General features: G+C 43.1%; 1 protein-coding gene across 1 annotated transcript in view; it reads right to left on the bottom strand.

Moving 5' to 3' along the window:
* The window catches only part of DNAJC10 (DnaJ heat shock protein family (Hsp40) member C10), a 104,452-nt gene that overhangs the window by 33,556 nt on the left and 49,307 nt on the right, over positions 1-21,589 (bottom strand). Inside the window, exons 7-9 of the mRNA XM_073577499.1 lie at positions 11,649-11,742; positions 8,003-8,080; positions 4,888-4,931 (exon numbers count right to left, since the gene is read on the bottom strand). Of these exons, the coding sequence (XP_073433600.1) occupies positions 4,888-4,931; positions 8,003-8,080; positions 11,649-11,742 (216 nt within the window). The remainder of the gene's footprint in view (positions 1-4,887; positions 4,932-8,002; positions 8,081-11,648; positions 11,743-21,589) is intronic.

Here is a 21,589-nt window from a genome sequence, read left to right as displayed (position 1 = left end):
GGGGCAGCGCCGGGTGAGAGACGGACTACCTGGTCCCGGCCTGATCAACCAAAGGTGAGCCGGGCCGCCGAGGGGGCTCCACGGAGGTGCTTCTCAACCCCATCCCTGGGCAGGGAGGGGGAGGCTACTGTACCGCTCTCCGCTCTCCGCTTCAATCCCCGGCTTACCTGCGCCTCCAACTCCACCCCTGGACTCACTACCTAGGGGTGGTAGGGGCATTTTCACGTTGCAGGAGAGAACAACGTGGAGGATCGCTCACACGTGCTCGCCCGTTGGGGACGATGGGGAAACCGCAATCCTCTTATCAGGATGCGTTGCCGCCTCTTTCAAAATAAAAAAGAAAAATAGTTGTCTGGGGAAAAGTCCCAGATGTGTCCCTCGGTGCGGGAGAGAAACACGTGGAGGGTTACTCACACGTGGTCGCCCGTTGATGATTTGGGGAGATCGGATCCTCTCTATAGGATCCGTCGCCCCTGTCTTATCTTCATAGAGGGAAAAAAGGAAAAAAAAAAAAAAAACCTAGTCTGGAGCTCCAGACTGCGTGTGCCTCCATCAGACACTAAGCAAAAAACTGAGTTACGCCCGGTCTGGGGGCGAGGGTGTATGCGGCGGAGGAGGAGCTAACTTTTTTTGTATACTTAGTGTCAGCCTCCAGACGGCAGAAGCACACACCCACAGTCTCTGTGTCCCCCAATGAGACGAAGGAGAAAATATATATTTTCTAATTAACACTTCCCAGACCAGCTTTATAAGCAGTGGGGTTAAAAATCAATAAGCAGTGGGGTCAGCATCACCAGAGGTCAATAAGGTTCTCTATAGGGAGGTAACAGTCACATCAACAGTCAACTCCTGATGTTTAGCTACAGCATTCACATAATGCGCACAGCTCTGCAATACAGAAAAAAGTGCTGCATGCACCGCAGACACACACAATACAGACACAGACCTCTGCAGCACACACATCACGGCTGCAAGCAAAGTAGACACACAGCTCTGCTACATAAATAGTACATACAGTGGGGAAAAAAAGTATTTAGTCAGTCAGCAATAGTGCAAGTTCCACCACTTAAAAAGATGAGAGGCGTCTGTAATTTACATCATAGGTAGACCTCAACTATGGGAGACAAACTGAGAAAAAAAAATCCAGAAAATCACATTGTCTGTTTTTTTTTCATTTTATTTGCATATTATGGTGGAAAATAAGTATTTGGTCAGAAACAAAATTTCATCTCAATACTTTGTGATATATCCTTTGTTGGCAATGACAGAGGTCAAACGTTTTCTGTAAGTCTTCACAAGGTTGCCACACACTGTTGTTGGTATGTTGGCCCATTCCTCCATGCAGATCTCCTCTAGAGCAGTGATGTTTTTGGCTTTTCGCTTGGCAACACGGACTTTCAACTCCCTCCAAAGGTTTTCTATAGGGTTGAGAGCTGGAGACTGGCTAGGCCACTCCAGGACCTTGAAATGCTTCTTACGAAGCCACTCCTTCGTTGCCCTGGCGGTGTGCTTTGGATCATTGTCATGTTGAAAGACCCAGCCACGTTTCATCTTCAATGCCCTTGCTGATGGAAGGAGGTTTGCACTCAAAATCTCACGATACATGGCCCCATTCATTCTTTCATGTACCCGGATCAGTCGTCCTGGCCCCTTTGCAGAGAAACAGCCCCAAAGCATGATGTTTCCACCACCATGCTTTACAGTAGGTATGGTGTTTGATGGATGCAACTCAGTATTCTTTTTCCTCCAAACACGACAAGTTGTGTTTCTACCAAACAGTTCCAGTTTGGTTTCATCAGACCATAGGACATTCTCCCAAAACTCCTCTGGATCATCCAAATGCTCTCTAGCAAACTTCAGACGGGCCCGGACATGTACAGGCTTAAGCAGTGGGACACGTCTGGCACTGCAGGATCTGAGTCCATGGTGGCGTAGTGTGTTACTTATGGTAGGCCTTGTTACATTGGTCCCAGCTCTCTGCAGTTCATTCACTAGGTCCCCCCGCGTGGTTCTGGGATTTTTGCTCACCGTTCTTGTGATCATTCTGACCCCACGGGGTGGGATTTTGCGTGGAGCACCAGATCGAGGGAGATTATCAGTGGTCTTGTATGTCTTCCATTTTCTAATTATTGCTCCCACAGTTGATTTCTTCACTCCAAGCTGGTTGGCTATTGCAGATTCAGTCTTCCCAGCCTGGTGCAGGGCTACAATTTTGTTTCTGGTGTCCTTTGACAGCTCTTTGGTCTTCACCATAGTGGAGTTTGGAGTCAGACTGTTTGAGGGTGTGCACAGGTGTCTTTTTATACTGATAACAAGTTTAAACAGGTGCCATTACTACAGGTAATGAGTGGAGGAAAGAGGAGACTCTTAAAGAAGAAGTTACAGGTCTGTGAGAGCCAGAAATCTTGATTGCTTGTTTCTGACCAAATACTTATTTTCCACCATAATATGCAAATAAAATGAAAAAAAAAACAGACAATGTGATTTTCTGGATTTTTTTTTCTCAGTTTGTCTCCCATAGTTGAGGTCTACCTATGATGTAAATTACAGACGCCTCTCATCTTTTTAAGTGGTGGAACTTGCACTATTGCTGACTGACTAAATACTTTTTTTCCCCACTGTAAATGCATAACTCTACAGCACACTGCTGAATACACACACACACAGCTATGCTGCATACATATGCAGAAACACAAACACACACCGCTCTGCTACATAAATCGTACATATATACATAACTATGCAGCACACACATGCCTCTGCTATATACATATGTATGCGCACACTCACAGCTATACTGCATACATACGCACCTCTGCTCCCTGCTGCATACATCAATTTTAATCATGGGTGGTTTAGTACCAGATACAAAATTGCCATACATACTTTACAGTTTTCTCTCTGCAGGTGACTGATCCCATGACTGATACCCAGGAAAGTACTTTAGCCTCAGTGTCCATTGGGGTGCTGTGTCAGGATCTGCACAATGTGAGGCACGCGCAGTCCCATTCAGCTGTGTGGCCATGTGCAGATTCAGCTTCCTCCTTCCTGCACTAATCCCATAGATCAGTGTCGGGGCAGGTGGAGAGAGAGAGAACTGTGCAGCTGCTGTGAGGAGTGATTGGGAAGGACTCTGCACAAGTGCTCCTCTGGATTACAGAGGAAGCCGCCTCTATAAGACACCAACATTGTTTAAAGATTTTTTTTTCTAACTAAGAAAGGCATGTTACAGTTACAAAATATGGTGTTCTCGTTCTTAGGACTTTACATTTTTCTATTATAATAATGTACTGGAATACTTATGTATTCTAATAGAATATAACAGGCACAGAAATGATGATCCATTTCATAAACTACTTGTGGGCTTAAAATTCAGTAGTTTTCATGGTAATAGATCTGATCGCCATCACTATTCACATCTAATCTAATCTGAACTGATAAATTTGCAGAATGTATTTTCTACAACGTGTAAGGCTACTTTCACATTAGCGTTTCTTAGCGCTGCGGTTCGTGCGCAATAGAAACGCATGCAAAAAACGCATCATGCGTTTGCTTTTTTAGGCGCATGCGTTTTAACCAGTTTCTAGCCATGTTAACTCTTAAAACGCATGCGATTTCAAACGCAGGCGTGCGCATGTCCATGCGCACGCCAGCGGTCTCATAGACTGTAATGTATTATTTTGTCGCATTCCGTGCGCAAGCGTTTTTTTGACACAGGTTGGACGGACCAAAAAAGCAACAGGTTGCGTCCGGCGCACACTACAGAAAAACGCATGCGCCCGAAAACGCTTACGAACGCGTGCAGACACTAGACCATGCGCCCGCCATGTTAAACATAGGGGCGGCCATGGACGCGCACAATGCGCTGCACTAAAAAACGCTAATGTGAAACCAGCCTAAGACACATTACACAGTGCCTCTTTACAATGACGCTGACAGATCGGCATGGCTCTCCGTTTAGCAACCCCTTGGTCATTAGCAGTTATATCCGAGGAAAGCTGCAGTGAACCATACAAATAATTGTTGCACTCTCGGCTCTGGCCAAGCTTGTACCTTTAACAGTGCCATAAACAAACCAAACTTAAAGGGGTTATCCATTACTGAACAACCCCACCTTAATGAATTCAGGACCCTAATTACAATATATACAGTGTATACTCGCCTCCTGCAGTGGCACCGTTCCAGTGATTCCGGAGCTGGGAAGTGTCGGGATAGTATTGTGTTATGTGCCGACTTTAGGCACTGAGTGGTCGCTTGTCAGCTGCAGCCATAGCTTGTCAATGCAAACGTCCAACCTGATGGTATATTGATGAGCTGCAGCCGGAAGGTGACAAATCATGCCACTCTCGGCGAACAGCACCAATACAGGAGGTGAGTATACACTTGTTTTATTTTAATTAGGGTCCTGAATTGCTTAAGTTGGGGTTATCCGGTAGTGGACAACCCCTTTTATAAGTAGTAGGTATAACAATTCTACATAGGTTGAAAAGTGGTAGCGAACAGTGATGAGCGAGCATGCTCAGATAAGCTGTTATCTTAGCATGCTCATGTGCTAGTAGAGTGCCTTTGGTGTGCTCAAAAAATATTGAGTCTCCGTGGCTTTTCAATAGCCGCAACACATGCAGGAGACGATCCCTGCATGTGCTACGGATGTCGAACAGCCGCAAGACATGCAGCCGCGGGGACTCGAACATGGTATTCAAGCATGCCGAAGACACTCTGTTAGCATCCGAGCATGGGCGGATAACACCTTATCCCAGCACGTTCACTTATCACTGGTAGCGAAACATAAGTGGAAATATTATTTTTACCATCTAACATGTCTGGCTTCAAGAATCAGCAAAACATTTTTTCTTACAGGATTTTACACCCTTGTAGATCACTTACAAGCATTCCTGCAAGTTTCAACCGCGTCTGTGAGGACAGGCAGTCTGGAATAAAGAGAGACTTTCAGATTGCAGGAAACGCTGCACACATTCATAATATAACGTCACCTTAGCAAAAATGCCATGAACAGGCTGACATGCGCTGGCAGATATTCTTACAGGACGGATTTTATCATCCTGGGTTTGCTATATGTGTAGGTCCAAGTCAATTATTACATGACCAACCAACATGGTTCCACATAAGCGCTTGTGCGCAGTGTGTCAAATCAATGGAAATTTGCTTAAAAACCAACGCCCTGCTGCCGCTCCATTACTAAACTAAGGTGGTCCTGAGATGCAACAGTCCTTGGGTTTTTACGTCAAAGACACTTCTAAACTGCAAATTCAACCAGCGCCCGGTTACATTAATTCCGTGTGCACAGACTTCTAGAGAGAAGAGGAGGGTTCCAGGCGTTGCGTTAAAGGGGACCTTCCTTTAGATCAAAAGTGGCCAGTTTTTTGCACTTATCTTATTCCTCCTACTTCAGAGTACTCAGTTTAGGGTTTCATTTTTTAATCTGTCATACGGTTCAAGAGATATACACCTTTTTATTTTGTGCTAATTTTACTCTAAGGGGGTGTGGCTCTCGGATCCTCCGGGGCGTGTCATTAGGCTGCTCTGCATAATTACCCTGTGAACCACACCCCCGAGTAAAGACCAAAAACAAATCACTACTAAATAAAAAGGCCCATATCTCTGGACCTGTATGGTATATCTCTGGACCTGTATGGTTTATCTCTGGACCTGTATGGTATATCTCTGGACCTGTATGGTATATCTCTGGACCTGTATGGTTGATTACAAAGAAAAAACAAAACAAAAAAAAAAAAAAGATGGAGGACTCTGGAGCAGTGGGAATAAAATAGCTAAAACTACCCACATTTGACATGTTTATAGATCTGTCATAAAGACTGCCATCTATTCCACTTTTATGACAGCACCGTGGAAATTATATACCGGTGTGCTAAAATTGAAAGTAACCATTTTTTTGAGGCAGGTAAAATACGAAAAACTAAGAAAATAGCTCTAATTTATTGCACAGCAAGGATCTCAGGACAGCTATGCCACACATAGAAATCCTTTGACACCACACAGCTACTATAATGTTATAGTTTCTCTAGCACGTCATATTAAATTATATATATATATATATATATATATATATATATATATATATATATATATATATATATATTATATATATTTTACGCTATATCTGTAGTACAACACTCCCATATCTGATTTGAAGTAGGACAAAGTACTAGAAAGTCACAACGTCCTTGGCTAATAAAATGGAGCTTCAGGCGCCCAGCAGCCGAAAAAAAAGGAGGAATTAATCAGCAAATTATTACTCATTCTCTGCAGGATTTCTACAAAACTGACTATTAAAGTATCATAAAGAAAATGCTGCAGACTAGAAAAAAAACGAACAAAAAACAGTGAGGAGACCATGTTTATTTAATGGAATTGTTCCTTGAGGCTGTGTGCCCACGATGCAATTTTTAAGCGTTTTTGCTGCGATTTTCGGCGCAAAAACGTTTAAAAATCGTGTACAGAACGCCCCCCATGCATTCCTATGGCATTCCGCACATGCTGTGCTTTTTTCCGCGGCGGAATCGCATCGCGGAAAAAAATCGCAGCATGCTCATTTTTTTGTGCGGAATCGTAAGGAATTGCCGCGATTCCGCACCCATAGGAATGCATGAGAATCGCTGACTTCCCGCATGTGGCTGTGCCCACCATGCGGAAAGTTAAGCGTCTCATGTGCGGTTGGTACCCACGGTGTGGAGGAGAGGAGACTGTCCTCCAGGCGCTGGGTACCATACCCCTGTAAAAAAAAGAATAAAAAATAAAAAATCGGGGTATATTTACCTTCCGACGTCCCGGCTGCATTCCCGGCCTAAGCGTTCCCAGTAATGCCTTGCGGCAAGGTCCTGTGATGACGTAGTCTAGCGAGATCGCTATAGCAATGCGAGACCAACGTCATCACAGGTCTCGCAAGGCATTACTGGGAACGCTGAGGCCCGGGATGGCAGCGTGGGACGTCGGAAGGTAAATATACCCCGATTTTTTATTTTTTTATCATTTTTAACATTTTATCTTTTACTATTGATGCCGCATAGGCGGCCTCAATAGTAAAAAGCTGCTCACACTTGTCAAACACTATGTTTGACGAGTGTGACCAACCTGTTAATCACTTTCCAAGCGATGCTTCAAATCGCTTGGAAAGCGCTTGAGAAAATCGCGGCAAAATCGCGATCATAATCGCGGTAAAATCGCGGTGAAATCGTGCGGAAAAAAATGCGCGATTTCTGGGAAGGAGTCCGGTTTTTAGTCTGCGTTTTAAAAGGCTACGTGGGCACATAGCCTTAAAGAGATATTTCCAACTCCAAGATCCCATTCTAATATGTTAGGAGGTGTAATAATAATAATAGCAAATGCCTCCAATTAGAACTGTAGTATAGGTCTTCTAATTTGCTAAGACTCTTTCCTCATGTACAGGCATTTCAGGATCTTAGGTATCCACGGTTACAACCACTGAAATAGTGACAGTTAACTAAGTTGCTAGTGGTCGTAACCATGGACACCTAAGGTCCTACAATGCCTGTACATGAGGAAAGAGACATAGAGAATCAGAAGAACTATACTACATTTCTAATTGGAGATATTTCGTAATATTATTATTATTACTATACCTACTACATATTGGGATAGGATCTTGGAGATGATAATACCCCTCTAATGTAAAAAAAACAAAAAAAAACTGTCATAAGCCTTTCCCTTAATGACTTGCAGTAAACAATAGCTTTATTTGTCCTCCATCGCTGTATAAGATTTCAGCAGTGTGATCGGCTGGTGTAGGTGACTTTGTTGTTTTTATAAGCCTGAATGCATGTACAAACCCCTCACATTTGTATCCACCTTGCAGGCGCTGCACAGAGGCTTCTGCTGAGTTATAAACGGTAACAGAGCAGAGATCCACACGTGACTGAGCGCTGCAACTATACCCAATGCTACAGCCTGTGAACCTGGAGTCACCACTACAAGTGCATATTGTATGAAGTGATTATATTACCTCCACTGTCGGCGCAGAATGTTATTAGCCAGCCGACTCCTGATGCAAAGGAGTTTTCTACAGAGCTTCTGAAATTGCCTATGCAAAAAGATAAAATTGACAAAAAAAAAATGTAAATAACTTTTGTAGTATTAATGTATACACATAGGTGATAACTACTAGACCCCCACCAATCACCAGAATGGGGCACTTCACTGTGCACTGCAGCTTCCTTTATTCTGGAGATAGCCGAGCACCAGTACCGCTCGCCATCTACAGTAGTTCCATAGATTTCACCAGTTGGACCCCATCAATATAGTATTCAGGTGAATAAGTGATAATGCATCCTTACAAGGGGTATTCCCATCTCCAAGATCCTATCCCAACATGTAGTAGGCGTAATAATATTAGCAAATATCTCTAATTAGAACTGTAGTATAGTTTTTCTGATTCACCATGTCTCTTTCCTCATGTGCAGGCATTGCAGGACCTTAGATATCCATGGTTACAACCACTAGCAACTAGCTGTCACTATATCAGTGGTTGTAACCATGGACACCTAAGGTCCTGCAATGACTGCACATGAAGAAAGACATAGTGAATCAGAAAAACTATGCTACTTTTCTAATTTGAGGTATTTGCTAATTAGGTAGTAGTTGAAATAATAATAATACTTCACTTCCAACTGGAGGTATTTGTTAAAGGGAACCTGTCAGGTCCCCCATGCCCTCTAAACCAGCACCATACACTTATTTATCAGTAAATTCCCTCCCTGCCTAACCAACCCTGCATAATGTTTTAGGTAAAAATTGGGATTAAAAAAGCATTTATACTGTCCCAGTTTTTTATGCCAATTAGGGCTTTGACCAGTCTACGGGTCCCACATGGGTGTGATAACATGGAAAGAGGGCTCACTAGCCTGGGACAACTAACGCCCCATCGATTAGTCAAAACTCTAATTAGCATAGAAAACAGGGACAATATAAATGCTTTTTTAAACCTAGTTTTTACCTAAAAACATTATACAGGGCTGATTAGACAGGGAATGTATTGATACATAAGTGATACATAAGTGAATGATGCTGGGTTGGAGGGCATGGCGGACCTGACAGGTAATAATAATAATTATTCCTACTATACATTCTGATAGGATCTTGGAGATGGGAATACCCCTGTAATGGAAGCAAACTGGCTTAAAGGGAATCCGTCAGCAGCTTTTGCTACCTCATCCAAAAGCAGCATAATGAACAGGCAGAGACCCAGATTCTAGTGACGTGTCACATACTGGGCTGCTTAATGTAGTTCTTATAAAATTACTGACTTATCAGCAGAAAATCATCACTAGAAGACTAGTAAACCTGCTGCTATGTACACCAAATGCCACCGCAACCACCGAATGGCTGTTTTCTGCCTATGCACAACAGTGTACACAGAAAGCTGCCAATCAGGTAACCCCAAAATAAGGCAGCATTCACACATTCGTATTTTACAGCTAATGTGACAGCTGCAACTTGCTTGACCTGAACGAACAGTCTCACTACAATATATGAGGCTGTTAGTTCAGGTCAGGAGACTCACAGTCAGGTCACATTTTGCAGCTATAATAGAGACTGAAGATATAGCAGTGCCAATGCAAGGTAGGCTGTCACATGTACGCAGGAGGAAAAACACTAATGTGGCCATTATATGACTGTTATTCTGCCTTTTCAATGGTTTTTCCCTCTGCCCCTCTATAATTTTCAGTTGTTCCACATCTGGTGGTTGGAGACTAGCTGCTATGAGGTCCCCTATACACAGTGCACAGATGTGAGGGATACATTGCCTGTTCTCTCACTGTGCCAAATGCTCCTCTCGCCATAGACTAACAGGAGCTGTAATCTCACATCTCACTTTTACAAGTCAAGGCAACCAGTGCCAGAGGCAGCAAAACAACCCCAAAACATCTTTGAACCTCCACCATATTTGACTGTAGGTACTGTGGTTTTTATTGATAGGCCTCATTGCATTTTTGTGGTTTAGTGTGAAATTATGTCCAACTTGTCTTTATCTCTTTTTTTCTGTTGTTCAAATACACACATTTTCTGGGAGAAATACTTCATTTTCTAGACCAATTTCAAGGGTGCCCACACTTTTGGCCATGACTGTACACCTCATCATTGAAATTGAAAAAGCAAGGAGGAAAAGTCATGGAGTTAAGAAAATTACAGGATCGATAGACAAGTTACTAATATGCAAATGAAGCAAAAAGGTAAACAAATTTTTCAAAATATGTAAGTGCATTTGTTGCTGTATGTAGCGCTCATGCTCGATATTAACCCCTTAGTGACGGAGCCAAATTTTTTAAATCTGACCAGTGTCACTTTATGTAGTAATAACTCTGGAACGCTTCAACAAATCCCAGTGATTTTGAGATTGTTTTTTTGTGACACATTGTACTTTATGATAACGGTAAATTTAGGTCAATATATTTTGTTTTTTATAAAAAAATATCAGAAATTTGAGAAAAATGTTAAAAAAAATAGCAATTTTCAAACTTTGAATGCTTATCCCTTTAATCTAGATTGTCATACCACACAAACATTCATAAATAATAATTTCCACATGCCTGCATTACATCAGCACCATTTGTAAAATGTTATTTTGTTAGCATTTTAGGAGGTTTAAAAATGTAGCAGTAATTTTTCATTTTATCAAGGAAATTTACAAAATTTTTTTTTTAGGGACCCATCCAGGTTTGAAGTGACTTTGGGGGGTCCTATATATTGGAAAATCCCCAAAAGTTATACCATTTTAAAAACAGCCCCCCCTGACATATTGAAAACTGCTGTCAGGTAGTTTATTAACCCTTCAGGCCATTTTCAGGAATTAATGCAAAGTGGCATGACAGAAATGAAAAAGTGTATTTTTACCACCTAAATGCCGCTAACTTCTGAACAGGTTACAACAGCCGTCAGGCTCTAAGGCCGCTATTTGGTCGTGAATTGCCATGGCAAACATCAGGTCCACACAATCATGATCTCAGGGTGCCGTTGGGGATAAAGAGGAAGCCCCCACACTCTGTTAACCATTTATATGATGTAGTCACTATTGACAGCAGAATCTAAGGGGTTAAACAGATGGATGGTGCAAACACTTATCGTGGCTGATGCAGCAATTTGTCAGCTATACTGGACAGCCGACAGCTGCTGGATTGTCACCTGTATGGGGATGCTAATATCTTATATCTCACGTCAGTTAAAAGACGCATTGTCGGTCATTAAGGGTTTAAATAAATCAAGACACTTTGAAAATTTTGTTTTATTTTTTTTCATCATTAACAAGTCTATCAATCCTGAGATTTCCATTATTCCACAACTTCTCGTACTTAGAAAATGTTGAGGAACGTATATTACAAAGTTTCTTGTATTTGGCTGTACAATTAGTTTATGCAAAGTTTGTTACAACAACAGTGAACACTGAAGGTAAAAATAAGGAAGGAAATAAAAAAAAAAAAACACTAACATATACAACAGAAGTAGCAACCTGCAAAGAGAGAAAAACTGTCAAAATTAAGGTATATATTAAGAAAAGAAGAATAAATCTCTCCCACCCACATCATTCGACAGAAGGTAGACGTTCATTTTAGGAAAGGTTATGGCTTAGTTACTATTGTATGTTACACCCTTACCTGCCCATAACTCTGTTACAGCACTAGAAACATACTTCATGGCAAAATTTACCAAATTCTCCTTTGAGCGGTCCCCATAGTACTTGACTGGATTCTGTAAATTACATAAAAATACAAAAATCCTGAAAACAAATGTTTTTTTAACTTTTTAAAATACGAATAGGAATAGCGGGTAGAGGTTGACCTTACGTAAAATCTGTATTAAAATAATTTGCACATGTCACAAAAACTTCTAACATATTTTACAAAAATTCTGAAAAGCTTAACCCCTTAATCCCTGGGCAGCTGGAGTCCTGGGTTCAAATCCCACCAAGGACAACATCTGCAAGGAGTTTGTATGTTCTCCCCATGTTTGTGTGGGTTTCCTCCGGGTTCTCCGGTTTCCTCCCACATTCCAAAGACATACTGATAGGGAATCTAGATTGTGAGCCCCAATGGGGACAGTAATGATAACGTGTGCAAACTGTAAAGCGCTGCGGAATATGTTAGAGCTATATAAAAATTAAGATTATAGATTATTATTCACCCCCCAGCCTGTTTTCACCCTCCTGACAAGACTAATTTTTTTCAATTTTTGCTTCTTGAGGTTGTAACTCTAGAACGCTTCAACATAACCCAGCGATTCTGGGAATGCTTTTTCGTGACACGTTGTACTTCATGTTAGTGGTAAATTTTGGTTGATGTGATTTGCGTTTATTTATGAAAAAAAAAAAAATAGAAAGATTTACAATCTTCAAACTGTGAAATAAATTGTCCTTAAGCCAGACAGTTATATCACACAACATGGTTAATAAATAACATTTCCCACATGTCTACTTTACATCAGCATCCTTTTTTTTATTTTTTTAATTCGTTTATTAAGCCACAAACAGGGTATGCAATGCACAGACTTGTACATGGTATATAAAATATTGTACAGAATACACATGTTCCATATGACATAAAATACAAAACACACTATGCATACCAGTCGTATTACAGAATAAAGCAATGTCAATTAAAGCATACTGGTCTTTATGTTATTGCTCACGTGGTAAAAAACTAACTTTTAGACTAAACCTATATCTACAAAAAAAAAAACAACTACTATTTCGCAGCCTAGTACCCATATTTAACCATCTATTATGCGATACCTCCAATCTACAAGGTGAGGTGAGAGGAGTTCCATCTCTCCCAAATCTTCTCGAATTTACCCGGGTATCCTCTTTTTTTTTTAATTTGCTTGTATTGAAAATACTATAATACAACATTATCACAAATGTACAACACAAGTCAAAGTAACATAAATGTGTAATTATGCAACCATTGCAGTATAAACAAAGAGCTCCGGTCTTGGCCCTCCCCCAACCTTTATTTGACTGGTTCAACTGTGACTCGCTAACTGTGTGGCCTCCCAAGCCTGTCAATCCCTGATGAACTTCTGTAAGGCGTTATTTTTGTGGGCTAGCATTTTTTCAAAAATAAACGTGGTATTAACTGCTTGAGCTATGGCCTCTTTCTTAGGAATAACATCTTTTTTCCACTGTTTAGCTAATAGGAGTCTTGTCGTTAACACAATATGAGCCGTTACCACTCTAGAGCACGGGGGGAATGCATGCATGTTTAAGAGGAGGAGCGCCACCTCGGGAGACGGCTGGATGATCTGTCCCACTACAAGTGAAATAAGTCTAAAGGCGTGATCCCACAAAGAAGTTATAAGTGGCCAATCCCAAAATATATGATATAAGGACCCCACCTGATTACAGTTTCGCCAACATAGGTGTGAGGTGTTGGGAAACATGGAATGGAGCTTCACGGGAGTAAAATACCAGCGGAGTATCAGCTTCAAGTGTGATTCAAAGTGGGACGCACATCTAAACGTCTGTCCTGCCAATTTAATTGCTCTTAATCAGTCCTTGTCAGGTATGGCTTTACCGAGGTCTTTTTTCCCAAGATATGAAGGGTAGAGATTTTACAAATCTGCTCTTATGTCCCAAGGAATCATAAAGGGGTCTCAAGCCCATATCTAGGGATGAAGAAGATGAGAGGGTCCTAATAATATCACTATTAACCCTACATGGGAAGTTTAGATATTTCTTTAAACTGTATTGTACCCGGAGATATGTGAAATGGTCTTTAAAGGTCAAGCCAAACCTGTTTTTCAACTGGGCAAAAGATAAAAGAGTGCGACCTTCAACTATATCGATTAATACCGTGATCCCGCCTATCTTCCAATGGTACAGGTCAAGGTCCTCTGATAACACCTCCAGAAGTTCTAAAGGTGCCTCGAGAGGCAATGCAGGGATGTGTGTCTGTGTGGAGGAGTGAACCTGAAGCCAATTAGACAGGGAGTGCTTAGTCAGTGGAAGGAGGGCCCCCAGGTTCCGTTGGTCAACCAGAGCTGCCCATAGCACCGCCCTGAGTTCGTGTGAGGGTGCAAAATGTGCCTCTATTTGGGACCACCTACTTGGGGGGAGGGGGGGTGTCGAGATTCCACCAGTTCTTCAACCGGCTGAGTTGAGTTGCTATATAGTAATCGTTCATATTAGGGAGTCCCACCCCCCATTGGCTTTGCGCGTTGCAACAAATGTCTCGACAACCAAGGCCGCTTTCCTCCTCAGATGAAGGCGTTCAGAAGCTTATGAGAACGTTGAAAAAACACCTTCGGAGGTGATATCGGCACCGTGCGAAATAAATATAACATTTTGGGCAGTAATAACATCTTAAACAGTGCAATACGACCCACCCAGGAGACTTCAAATTTCTGGAGTCTGCTCATCTCATTCTCAATATCTGCTAGTAGGGGGAAGTAACTGGCTTTGTACAAATTAGTTTAGGATGATGTTACCAACGTTCCCAGGTATGACATTTGCTCCATCTGTCAGTCCATCCTCATAATAGCCTTAAGGCGTTTCAACTGCGGTAATGGTATGTTAAGGGGTAGAATTTGAGATTTATTCTCATTAATTTTGTAGTAAGATAGGAGGCCAAATTTTTCAATAATCTCTAGAGCTGCCCGCAAAGACTCCAGGGGGCGTGCTAACGTAAATATCACATCATCAGTATACGTGAAGCAATGAGATTGTTTCCCCACCTCTATGCCCCAGATATCTGGACTTTGTCTGATTGCTTGGGCAAGTGGTTCTAAAGCTAAAATGAACACTAGGGGGGAGAGAGGACACCCCTGCCTAGTGCCATTTGTAATGGGGAATGTCTCTGACATTGTATCTTTCACAAAAACCCTGGCCGACGGAGCAGAATATAGAGCTTAAACAGCAGTCAGCACCCGACCCCCAAACCCCATACGCTCCAGAACCGAGAAGACAAACGACCATCTCACTCGGTCGAATGCCTTCTCGGCGTCTAAGGCCACTACCACCGCTGGTGTTCCCCTTCTATTTATTACATCTATCAAATCAATTACTTTCCTGGTGTCGTCAGCTGCAGTCCGCCCTTGCACAAAACCAGCCTGGTCTGGGTTAATAAGGGAAGGAATGATAGGCGCCAATCTCACAGCAATACACTTAGCATAAATTTTGACATCAGTTTTTAACAATGAAATCGGGCGGAAGTTTTGGGGCACCTCCGGTGGCTTTCCCTGTTTTGGGAGTGTGATCACAGTAGCTGTCAGAATTTCTTTTGGGAAGCTCCCTTCATTTGCTGCTAATTGTAGGGTTTTGCATAAGTGTGGGACTAAGGTCTCATGGCAAGCTTTATAGTACAAGTTTGTAAGACCGTCCGGGCCTGGGGCCTTCGCCTTTGGGAGAGAGTTAATCACTTTGGTCAATTCAGTCTCCGTCAATGGTGCGTTTAAGATTTCTAACTGGTCTGGTGCAAGAGTTGGGAGATTAATGCTTGACAAAAACAGATTTGTATCAGGGGCTGTTGGGCCATGGAGGTCTGCTCTTGGATCTAAGTTATACAAAGAAGCATAGTAATCCTTAAATTTATTGGCGATTTCCCGAGGAGTGTATATCTTAGAATTGGGAGATAAGTTCCTCAAAAAGGGGATCTTAGTTTTACAAGTTTAAATTTTCACTCTGGATGCTAGCAATTTACCCGCTTTATTATTTTGGTAGTAATGGGCTTTGGTGATCATAAGATTTTTTTTAGAATTGTGTAAGAGTAATTCCCGCAATTCCAGTTGGAGAGCACGTAGTTTACACATTTAGGCAGAGGATGGGGCTCTTTTATTCATGTATTCCAGTGAACTGATCGATGCTGTAAGGTCTGATAAGCGTTTTTCTCTTTGCTTTTTAAGAATATGGCCTATTTTAATAAAGTGGCCCCTGGTAGACGCTTTATGGGCATTCCATACATGGAAGTAATTAGTGACCGAGTCCGCATTGAGCTCAAAGTATTCTTTAAGAGCTACTTTTGTTTGTGTCACTAAATGGGGGGGTTTTTAGAGTAAAGGGGTTCATCTTCCACGGGGAGTAAAGGGGGCACTCAGATTCTTCCCGAATAGACATCTTTATGGGGGCGTGATCCGACCAAGTTATTATACCTATTTCTGATGAGTTGACAATATTAAGGAGAGACCTGCTAACCAAGAATAATTAAGGAGAGACCTGCTAACCAATAGGTCTATCCGGGAGTAGGAGTGATGTACCTGTGAAAAGTAGGTATAGTCCTTCTCACATGCATGAAGAACCCTCCATATGTCATATAGGTCCTCCCGAAAGGCAAAGGGGGGGAGAACAGGCGGCCCCCTGGAGGTTGGGGTGGACGAGTCCAGAGAATTATCAAAAACACAATTAAAATCCCCACATATGATTACGTGGCCCTGTTTAACTTTATTGATTCTAGTTAATTTTTTGATAAATCTATTCTAGCTTGGTTTGGAGCATAAATGATGGCTATAGTATATAAAACATTATTTATGGTGCCCACTTGTATGAGGTATCGACCTGCAGGGTCAAGTTCTAAATAAGTCGAGGAGAAAGCAACAGACCCCTTGATAGCTAACATCACCCCTCTCTTTTTTTTCGAGAAATTAGATTGGACCACATATGGAAAGTGCCGATGAGACAGTCTGTGGGAGTCTTTCTCCAATAAGTGCGTCTCCTGGGCACAAAACACCTCACATTTAGCTGCGACCGCCTCTTTCCACATATAAGATCTTTTATGAGGGCTGTTTAGGCCTCTAACATTAAGTGAGCATATTGTAATAACCATATTGTAAACATACGGGTATGACTAATGGGTTGCCCATTACACCTGTCAGAATTCCCTGCAAAGCGGGAAAATGCTGGACCCGAATAAACCACAGGTATGCAAAAGGATAGAAAAAAACCCAAAACCAAACACAATGCAAGCTAATAAAATCAGAAGTAAAGTCATGAAACAGACCGAGGACTGCACTTCGGTCCACAAAACGTGGGAGTAGGAAATGCGGGGGGGGGGGGTATATCACTGTGTGCACCAACCAGTCAGGATGCCACCCTTGTTAAAAGATAGTAAAACACAGATAATGACTATATCTTGAGCGCCTGTTTCTTTTTGGGAGGACTTTCTGCCATGTCTCCTCTGCCCTTACAGGCTCTCTGTTTCTGAGGTTGTTTCTGCACTTGTATCCCAGGTACGAAGCAAATCTCTTCCTCTTTCATATGAAGAGACAGTATGCCACGATGCTTTGTTGTTAATGAGCAATTTCTTGGGGTACCCCCACCTGTACGTCACCTGAGATTCTCTGAGGGCTGCAGTGATGGGATTCATTAGTCTACGGAAGCGCAGTGTCTCTGCCGAGAGATCAGCATAAATTTTGATTTGGTGGAAAGGTGAAGGTAGAAATCCTTTCTTTCTGGAATAAGACAGAAGTTCCTCTTTAATATGATAGCAATTAATGTGTGCAACAATATCCCTCTGAACAGTGTCTGGCAAGTGGCTTGGGCGAGATACTCTGTGCGCTCGATCAATAATTAGTTCATATGGTGAACAGGAGGGGACCACCGCTTGGATTAAATCTTGCACATAACCCCTCAGCTCAGAGGGTGTGGTGGTTTCTGGTACCCCCCTTAATTTCAGGCTGTTCCTGCGGTTACGATCCTCCAAGTCCACAAGTTTATTATATATGGCTTCTATGTCTTCTGCCAAGTCACTGTGAGAGTCAATAAGGCTGTTATGGGAAGATGCAAATTCTCCCATTTTGTCCTCCACATGGGACACTCTCTCCTCCACCTCCTGAATGTGAGATGCAACAGGTTTTGACATTAAAGAAAAGTCCTTTAGCATTGCGGTGCTAAAAGCCATCAGCATATCTTTAATTAAAGTTCCTGAAGCAGGGAGATCTGTTGTAGGAAGTTGCTGTAATACTGCAAGAGATTTACAATTGTCCCCTCCAGAATCCCCTTTCTCTGCAACATCTCTCGTTATTCTGGGAGTGCAGGGGAGGTGTGCATGCTGCATATTCATCCGCCGGCCTACTGGAACTACATTTCCCTCGTGTCCCTCCACAAGTGGGGAAAGTCTAGATCCTGGTGATGGACGCGGGCCCCGGAGATAAGGTGAGGTGGGTGTTGCCTCATCCTGCACCGCAACGGTGGTCTTTGCTGGGCTCAGGGGCAGTAGAGTGTGAGACTCTCCCGAGGAGCAGGAGACTCTGCTTACTGAGGGACCATCTTGCCTGGTATCCCTGTTGAAGAAAATCTCCAATTTGCTTTGGTTTTAGAGATTTCTCTTACCCCTTGTCATCTTGCCAGTGATCAGTGAGGATTCGGGCAGCCGGGTGGATTAATATGCAGGAAAGGCGCTGAAATTGTCGCTTTGCAGGGTCTCAGGGAAGGAGCATTCAGCTCATGCAACTGGCATCCTAGGCATCCAGGCCGCGCCCCCCAGCATTATTTTTTTTTATACAATTTCTTTTTGTTAGGAAGTTAAAAGGGTTAGAAGTTTAATCACCAATTTCTCATTTTTCTGTCAAAATTTACAAAAACAAGATTTTGGGTACTCATCGTAAAAACTGTTTCTTGGAGCCTTCATTGGGGCACACAGGAAACCATGGGTGTATGCTGCTGCCACTAGGAGGTTGACACTATGCAAAAAAAAAAAAAAAAGAGTTAGGTACTCCCCAGCAGTATACACCCTGCCAACTGGCAGAAAGCTAACTCAGTTAGTGAGAAAGCAGTAAGAGAAGCAGAGAACATAACACAAATTTAACAGATAACAGAAAAAACAAGAGCTGGTGTGGTTGTCCCCCAATGAAGCCTCCGAGAAACAGATTTTACGGTGAGTACCCAAAATCTTGTTTTCTCTCTCGTTTCATTGGGGGACACAGGAAACCATGAGACGTCCCACAGCAGTCCCAAGAGTGGGAAGAAGTATTATATCCTCAAGGCCGAGCTCAGGGCACTGCGGGCTGCAGGACCCTTTTACCAAGGATCGCATCTGATGAAGCATGAGTGTGAACATTGTAGAACTTGGTAAATGTATGAATGAAAGGCCATGTTGCAGCTTTGCAGAGCTGCGAGGCCTAAGCCTGATGGCGAACTGTCCAAGAGGCCCTCACCGAACACGTGGCGTATGCCGTGATCCCCCATGGGCGTGCTTTACATCTGAGACGGTAAGCTTCCAGAACAGAGGAAAGGATTCATAGAGCAATGGTAGACCTGGACACAGGAAGACCTTCTCGTAGACCCTCTGGGATGATGAATAGAGAATCTGAGTGCTGGAAAGGTTCAGTCCTGAACAGGAAAGCACGTAGGGCTCTCACAAGGTCCAATTTGTTAGAAATCGCTCTCGGTGATAGTGAGACGGACAAAGGGATGTAAGTACAATGTCCCAAAAAAAGGGAAACCACCTTAGGAAGAAAGGACGGAACCGAATGTAGGACCCCCTTGTCCTGGTGAAAAACCAGGCAAGGAGAACCACAGGAAAGCGTCACTAGCTCTGGAACCCGACTATTGAGGAGACAGAGACCAGGAAGACTACCTTCCAGGAGAGTAACCTGAAAAGCTCAAACGGAGACTCTTGTAGGACCTCGAGCACTAGATTAATATCCCAGGAGGGTAGGTAGGGGGGAAAACAAAGTAAGCGACTCTTTGATGAATGTCTTAAGCTGTGGGCGAACAGCCAGATTCCCTTGTAAAAGAATAGAATGGGCAGAAACTTGTCTCCTAATAGAAGTAAGGGACCATCCAGAATTCAGACCCAACTGCAGAAAGGACAAAATGGATGTGAAGTGAAAAAAAAAAAAAAAAAAAAAAATATCGGAGCCACCCAGCTCCCACACCAGCGAAAAAAATGCCTTCTATGTACGATGGTACTATGGTACATGTGAAAGGATGAAGGCTTCCTTGCTTTGATCATGGTCTGTACGACTTGATGTGAGAACCCAGCCGACTTCAAAACTGCGGCTTCAACAGCCATGCCCAATAATTTGAGCGACTGAGAAACTGGTGAAAGAGGGGTCCCTGCAACAGACGGTTCGGGAGATTCGGAAATCTTCACGGCGTATCCACTAGAGGGGTGATAAACTCTGCGCACCAGGGACTTCGTGGTCAATCCATAGCAATGAGAATGATAGATATTCCTTCCTCCTTTATCCTTTTGATTACGTTGGGAGTCATAAGTAGGGGTGGAAACAGGTATGGAAGGGAGACCTGTGTCCACGGTATTACTAGTGCATCGGATCTGAATGCTAGAAGGTCGCGAGGTTGGAATACAGACTCATGAAACCTGTGGTTAAGTCTGGACACTATGATGTCGACATCCATGGTCCCCTATCTGTGACAGATCATGTGAAGAACTGACAGATTCAGCGACCTGCGGTGAGACCCTCTCGGCCGAGAAGTCTGCCGCTCAATCTTCAACTCCTAGGATGTGCACCGCGGAAATTGCTGGGACATTCTGTTCGGCCCATGACAGGATCCAAGCGACCTCTGACGTCACTGCTCGACTTAAATTTCCCCCTTGATGATTGCCATAGGCCACAGCCGTGTCATTGTCGAATTGGACTCGAGTCTATATCCATGGAAAAGTTCTAGGATTTCTCCTTAGCTGACCATCGACCCTGGACCATCCAACCTTGGAACACTTCTCCCCAGCCGAGATGACTGGCGTCGTCATTATTGTCCTCCGACGAATGGGCAGAAAAGACTTCCCGAGATGGACTGATTGGGAACACTCCCACCATTTCAGGGATAGTTTTACCCATGAGGGGTTTGAGACAACAATCCAGGGAACAAGACGACATGTCATATCTAACTAGAAGAAAGAGTTGAAGAGGACACATGAAGAATTGAGCAAACGGGACTGCTTCCACTGAAGCAACCATCTTGCGTAGGTCATTCATGCAGAAGCGGAGCGGGGAGAGCTACATCAGAGAGACTGAACCCCACACAAAAGTGCTAGAGACTTTTCTTTGGGTAGGAAAATCTTTGTCTGGGCTGTGTCGAAAAACATTCCCAGGAACAAAGAGGTTGTGCCGGAATCAGAAATGATCTAGCCCCGACCAGAAAGAATGTGTAGTGATCCGTACACTATCCTGGTACGCCAAGGGTGTTGCGGCCTTGAAGAGTATGTCTTCTAGTTAAGGAAAGATGAGGATGCCCCTGCTGCATAGAATGGCCATCGCTGTCACTATTTTTTTTTAAACGCTCTGGGGGGGTTGGCTATGCCAAATGGATGCGCTGTGAATCGTAAGTGAAGTCCTTGTTGAATGTCCATCGAGCAGAAGTCTTCAGTCTCCATGGAAGCTACCAAGGATCGAAGGGACTCCATCTTGAAGTGACGCAGGCGCACATATTTGTTTAGTAATCAGAGGTCCCGAATGGGCGAACTGAACCGTCCATCTTGGGGACCACAAACAAGTTTTAATAAAAACCTGAGAAATGCTCTCATGTGGAAACGGACACAATAACGCCACCTTGGGGAAGGAGTCGACAGCCTAGAAGAAACCTGGAATGAGAGATGCAATCTTCGGTGGACAAGACTCGAAAAGGGAAATGAAATCGGGGGAGAGT

Source organism: Dendrobates tinctorius, unplaced genomic scaffold (genome assembly GCF_039654945.1).
Source record: "Dendrobates tinctorius isolate UK_male_01 unplaced genomic scaffold, ASM3965494v1 ptg000056l, whole genome shotgun sequence".
In the NCBI taxonomy this organism is placed as follows: domain Eukaryota; kingdom Metazoa; phylum Chordata; class Amphibia; order Anura; family Dendrobatidae; genus Dendrobates; species Dendrobates tinctorius.
The sequence above is the reverse complement of the archived record's forward strand: the minus strand, read 5'-3'. Positions and strand labels throughout refer to the sequence as shown.